The sequence below is a fragment of the Acinonyx jubatus genome, chromosome E3 (genome assembly GCF_027475565.1).
Source record: "Acinonyx jubatus isolate Ajub_Pintada_27869175 chromosome E3, VMU_Ajub_asm_v1.0, whole genome shotgun sequence".
NCBI lineage: Eukaryota > Metazoa > Chordata > Mammalia > Carnivora > Felidae > Acinonyx > Acinonyx jubatus.
The window spans coordinates 18,819,048-18,825,197 of record NC_069398.1 but is presented as its reverse complement, the minus strand read 5'-3'; the positions used below and the strand labels follow the sequence as shown (position 1 = coordinate 18,825,197).

The 6,150-nt window shown below is 44.4% G+C and overlaps 1 protein-coding gene across 1 annotated transcript; it reads left to right on the top strand.

Moving 5' to 3' along the window:
- The first annotated feature begins 1,275 nt into the window (after positions 1-1,275).
- Positions 1,276-3,542, top strand: SEPHS2 (selenophosphate synthetase 2). The gene has a single exon (XM_015076849.3). It carries the CDS (start codon positions 1,445-1,447, stop codon positions 2,789-2,791), a length of 1,347 nt encoding a protein of 448 aa, XP_014932335.2. The 5' UTR covers positions 1,276-1,444; the 3' UTR covers positions 2,792-3,542.
- The last annotated feature ends 2,608 nt before the right edge of the window (positions 3,543-6,150 follow it).

Below are 6,150 nucleotides of genomic sequence, written 5' to 3'. Positions count from 1 at the left end.
TCTTTGGAACAGATTGCTTGGATTCATATCCAGCTCCATTCTAAACTGGCTATGACCTTGAATAGGGCATTTAATCTCTCTGTGTGTTATATTCCTTTTCTGTAAAATGTGGAAAGAATCGTAACTCAAAGAGTTTTATAAGGACTAAGTTAACATACATAAAGCATTTAGGACTGTGCCTATTAGAACTGTAACCATTATCAATAGAATTACATCAATGTTCTCTCGTTCTGTTTTACAGTTGCTTGGATGGATAGTCTATTATATAAACGTACCACAATTTATTTTAATCATAATTGATAAACATTTAGGTTGTTTCCAGTATGTTGATATTACAAACAGCACAGAAAACAAAACATCCCTACCATTTCCCACTCACAGCTCACGGGTACATCTGTAGAATAAAGTCCTAGAATTGGAACTGCTGGGCCAAAGGTATTATATGCATTTATAACCTTAATGGATATTGGCAAATTGCTCTTCAGGGTTACATCACAGATTCTCATATATACTAACTTAAAGACATACAGAAACCTGAGGGCAAAAGAAGGTAAGCTACTTTGTTGTCCAGATAGATATACCACTGATGCAAGAGAGGGAAAGTGACTCATACCGGCAGTTAGTGGCGGAAACAGCACCAGAACCCAAGCAGGTGTCTGCCCTTAAAAGCCTTAAAAGATTTTTATTTTATTTTTATTGTTTATTTTTTTAATGTAATCTTTACTCCCAATGTGGGGCTTGAACTCATGACGGGGAGAGCAAAAGTCGCATGCTCTTCCGTCTGAGCCCGCCAGGCGCCCCTGAATCTTACAATTTTTTGGAGCTCATTTTAACATTTCATTATTTTGATGCTACAGTTTGCTTGCTTAATGGTAGTAACTTAATATCTAATTTTTCATTATTCGTTCCGAATTTTTCCCTGGGCTATTTTCCTAACCTGGATTGCTCACGTGCGCTGTCATGTGACCCTTGGACCTCTCTGACCTGTAATAGATCTACCAAGTGACCCCCAAATTCCTCATCTCCGAAAATGCAGCACTTGGTCAACTGCCTCTAGGGAGCAAAGTCGCGCCAGCCTCTCCCAAGAGATCGTTTAAATTACAACTAGCGGAGCGAACCAAATAGCAAACGGGTAACCTAGTCCACACCAGTTTCGCAAACTGCTGGTTGATTTGTAATTCATCTCTTAGATGAAAGGAAGCCCGCCCTCGGTTGCGAAATCGTCATTGGATGGCACGGCTGTCAATCACCAGGACTATAAGTACGGGAGGCCGGCGGCCCCTCCCCCAGGAAGGCCAGGAGCGCGCGGTGTGGGGTGAGTCGGGCTGCGCGAGTCGTGCGGAGGAGACTCTCTGCGGTAATATCTGTTAATCCATATTAACTGGAGTAGAAAATAAAAGCGAGCGCTCCTCTCCTCTTTTCCCCTCCCTGCCGGGCAGGCGCGATGGCGGAAGCGGCGGCGACGGGCGCCGGCGGAGAGGTGGCGGTGGCGGCGGCGGAAGGCTCGGGCTCCGCCGGCTTGTCTCTGGGCCGCGGCTTCTCGAGCTACCGGCCCTTCGAGCCCCAGGCGCTGGGCCTCAGCCCGAGCTGGCGGCTGACGGGCTTCTCCGGCATGAAGGGCTGAGGCTGCAAAGTCCCCCAGGAGACGCTGCTCAAACTCCTGGCGGGACTGACGCGGCCAGACGTTCGGCCCCCGTCGGGTCTGGGCCTGGTCGGAAGCCATGAAGAGGCGGCCCAGGAAGGCGGCGTCCAGGCCGGGGCGGAACCCAACCCAACCTTTCCAGCCCTGGGCATTGGGATGGACTCCTGCGTCATACCCCTGAGGCACGGGGGCCTGTCACTGGTGCAGACCACGGACTTCTTTTACCCCCTAGTGGAAGATCCCTACATGATGGGGCGCATAGCGTGTGCCAACGTGCTGAGTGACCTCTACGCCATGGGTATTACTGAATGTGACAACATGTTGATGTTACTCAGCGTCAGCCAGAGTATGACTGAGGAGGAACGAGAAAAGATAACACCGCTCATGATCAAAGGCTTTCGCGACGCTGCTGAGGAAGGAGGGACTGCAGTGACTGGTGGACAGACAGTAGTAAACCCCTGGATTATCGTCGGAGGGGTTGCCACTGTGGTATGTCAGCCAAATGAATTCATCATGCCGGACAGCGCAGTTGTTGGGGATGTGCTCGTGTTAACCAAACCCTTAGGAACCCAAGTTGCTGTCAATGCCCACCAATGGCTGGATAATCCTGAAAGATGGAATAAAATAAATATGGTGGTCTCCAGAGAAGAGGTAGAGCTAGCTTATCAGGAAGCCATGTTCAATATGGCTACCCTAAACAGAACTGCTGCTGGACTAATGCACACGTTTAATGCACACGCAGCCACAGATATCACAGGCTTTGGCATTCTAGGACACTCTCAGAACCTTGCAAAACAACAAAGAAATGAGGTGTCATTTGTCATTCATAATCTGCCAATCATTGCCAAGATGGCTGCCATCAGCAAGGCCAGTGGGCGCTTTGGGCTCCTTCAAGGAACCTCAGCAGAAACTTCTGGGGGATTACTGATTTGTCTGCCGAGAGAACAGGCAGCTCGTTTTTGTTCTGAAATCAAATCTTCCAAGTATGGAGAGGGTCACCAAGCATGGATCGTCGGTATTGTGGAAAAGGGAAACCGGACAGCTCGGATCATTGACAAGCCTCGAGTTATTGAGGTCCTACCTCGCGGGGCCACTGCTACTGCTCTCGTTCCTGACAATTCCAATGCTGCCTCTGAACCTAGCTCCTGAGACGGAATAGCAGAAGTTGTGTGGACCTTAGAGTCTTTGTACACAATCATGGACGATTCTCAAAACTTTATTTTAAGAAGAAATTTCCAAAGAAGGCTGCCTGCATAGTAGTTCCGGCTGCCCTTTCTCGGTGATTTGAATCGGCTCATCACAAGCTGCACATTCCAAGGCCAGAAGTAACATTTTGGACTTCAAGGCGGGGTTTGTTCATCTCTTACATGGAAGAGAAGCAGAAAAACCTCTGTTACTTCTTTCCAAGAACAAGATGAGGCTCTTCTGGTTTGAGGGATTTTTCTTAGCATTGGGTTGATTCATGTCTGCACAGGGGGTGAGGTTATTGAAATGACATACATACCAAAAAAGGTAAATTGCAAAATGATTTAGATCAGAAGCAAATAAGTTTGGACCAATACTGTTGATAGAACTAAATTGTTAAGAGCGATCTTACATTGCAATGTCAAATTCTTTATTAGATTTGTTTTCAGAAACACTGGCTCTTTCCTGCTCTGGGCAAGAATTGAGCAGCTTGTCCAATGACTGGGAAAGGAGGACCTGCGGCCATCTGATTTGGTCTCTGTTAATGACGTCTCTCCCTCTAAACCCCTTTAAGGACTGGGGGAGGCAGAGCAAGCCCCAGAGCCCAAGCCTTGATGGTCATTGAGATGTTAAATCTTGCACTGAAAATTTCTGGTGATTTAATCAATAAAGTAATTTCTAGTGAAATAAATAAAAGGGACTTTGTTGAAAAATTCTTCTGACTACTATTTGGATTCTGGGGAGTTCTGAATCTTTTACAGTCTTATAAAATGAGCCAATTGATACATTTGGACTCTGGCAAGTTGGGAGTGAAAATGTTTTCCCTGATCCTGGACCAGAGCATTTAACACCTAGATTTAGTTTTGTGCCCTCCCCCTCAGTTGATAGCAAAGGACTCAAAAGGCAGAAAGCCCAAGGACTAGAGGGTGGGAAAGGAAATCGCAAAAGAAAGGTATCAACAATTCTTTAAACATTGGAAATAGGCGGGAGAAGGGTAACAACTGACTTAGCAGAATAGGGGAAGCCAAAGTAAATGCTTTCAGAGTTGGGGAATACAAATAGGAAGCAAGGAGCTAGGCTCTGAGGGTACTAAGGGGTTAAGGGGAGGGATAAAGACAGCTACTTTTTGAAAGTTTATATACAGCATAATTACAATGAGATCTTTGAAGTTCTCAAACCTTTCCCCCATGTCACATAGCCAGATGACTGCCTCTCACCTCTGTAGGTAAAGGGAGGTTTACTTTCTGAGGAATGAGTTTTAAAAATACTGCATAGTCAGAGACACCGCAGTAGAGAACAGAGGCCTTACCAAAAACAAGAATAAAGACAAAAATGAGACTGTCCCAGCCCCCTCCCCTAGCTACTAAAAACACCGTCCAGGAAGCTTATACCACTTTTTGCTCCTCTGGAGAAAAAGAATGTGCCCAGAAAAAAACCCTATAAGTATTTAGGGAGCCCCCGGTGAAAATCCCTATATCAGGAAGACTCTCATATGGACAGTTTCACCCAAGCACGTTCTTTTCGATGCCTCATTCTTAAATATAAGCAGTTAAGGATCACCAGACATTTGAGGCAAGCCTCTAACGTGAAAGAAGTCAAAGCAAAAAGAAAATAAAGAGACAATACAGGGAGCAGAAGAAAAACAAAAAGGTAAAAGAATATAAAGTGTCCATAAAAAGATATGAGAACAAAGCACTTAGAATATAAAATGTTACTAAAATTTAAAAAATCAGTAGAAGACTCTCGATAAAGTTGGGGAAGTTTAGTGGCTCAGTCGGTTGAGCATCTGACTTTGGCGCAGGTCACGATCTCGCCGTTCATGGGTTCGAGCCCTGCACCTGGCTCTGTGTTGACAGCTTAGAGCCTCAAGCCTGCTTTGGATTCTGTGTCTCCCTCTCTCTGCCACTCCCTCGCTCGCATTCTGTCTCTCTCAAAATAAACATTAAAAAACAATATTAACTTAAAATTGAGTAAGTTTATCAGAAAGTAGAATAACAACAAAAAGATGTACAATAGAAGAAAAAAATGTGATGGAGATTAGAGGTAAGTCAGGAGGTTCAACATCTAGAAGGAATTCCAAAAAGAGGTAATAAAGCAAATGGAAGAAAAAATTATATAAAATAAAAAAGTTTTCTAAAATTTAAAAGGTTGTAAATATCACACATCTTTTGACTTTCCAGCATAGTGAGTGAAAAATGACGTACACTAATTGTATTAAACTTTAAAATGCCAGTGGTAAAGAGAACTGTTTCATATATATTAATTCATTTGAACTGCGAACAATCCCATTTTGCAAACAAGGAAGCTGAGATGCAGAGACATTAAGAAATTTGTCCAAGGTTGCACAAGCCATCTGCTAGGCAGTGTGACTCCAGAGCCCATTCTTCTAGGGAGGGGAAGAACACATAGAAAGGTCTGGGGATGGGTGTCTGGGTGGCTCAGTCAGTTGAGCGTCTGACTCTTGATTTTGACTCAGGTCATGATCTCACGGTTCATGGGTTTGAGCCCCACATCAGACTGGCAGTGTGGAGCGTGCTTGGGATTCTCTCTCCCTCTCCCCTGCTTGCTCACTCTCTCTCTCTCTTTCTCTCTCAAAAATGAATAAATACAACTTAAAAAAAAAAGTTCTGGGGATAAGAATGGTATCAGACTTCTCAACAGGGAATTGGAAGCTAAAAGACAATGAAGTAATGCCTTCAAAATTCTGAGGGTAAATGATTTTCACTGTATAATTCTATACCTAGCCACATTTTTCAAACAAGTAGAATAAAGGTATTTTTAGACATGCAAGGTGTCAAAGTGGTTTAATCCCAGGGACTCTCTCAAGAAACCACTGGAAGATGTGCTCCAGGAAAACATGGGGGCAAACCAGGAAAGAGAAAAACCCAAGCCAGCACAGAGAAGGTGAAGGGAGGTCTCAAGGTAATGGCTCTACAGCAGGCCTAGACACCAACCAGTCTGAAACAGACACAGCACACGGGAACAGGAGCCTGAAGGCTCCCAGAAAAAGGAACATGGACCTGATAAGAGTATTGATACATTTAATTTTGTGGAAAATCGGAAGGTTAATGGAAGATGTAAAGTGGATCAATGCTAATTATATAGAAAATTAGCAAATGAAAATAAAAGGAGGAAAATAAAAGGACGCCAATGAAAAATGGAACCTTGTGTGATCAATGAGATGTAATCATATATAGTATGAAGGAAGTCTACCTTCACTACCTTGCTAAGAGCACTGGTGGGGGGGGGGGGGTGCTGGTGAATTTCAGCCTTCACCTTCCTGGGTGATCTCAGATAAGTCTCTGGGCCTCAGTCTTCACCTG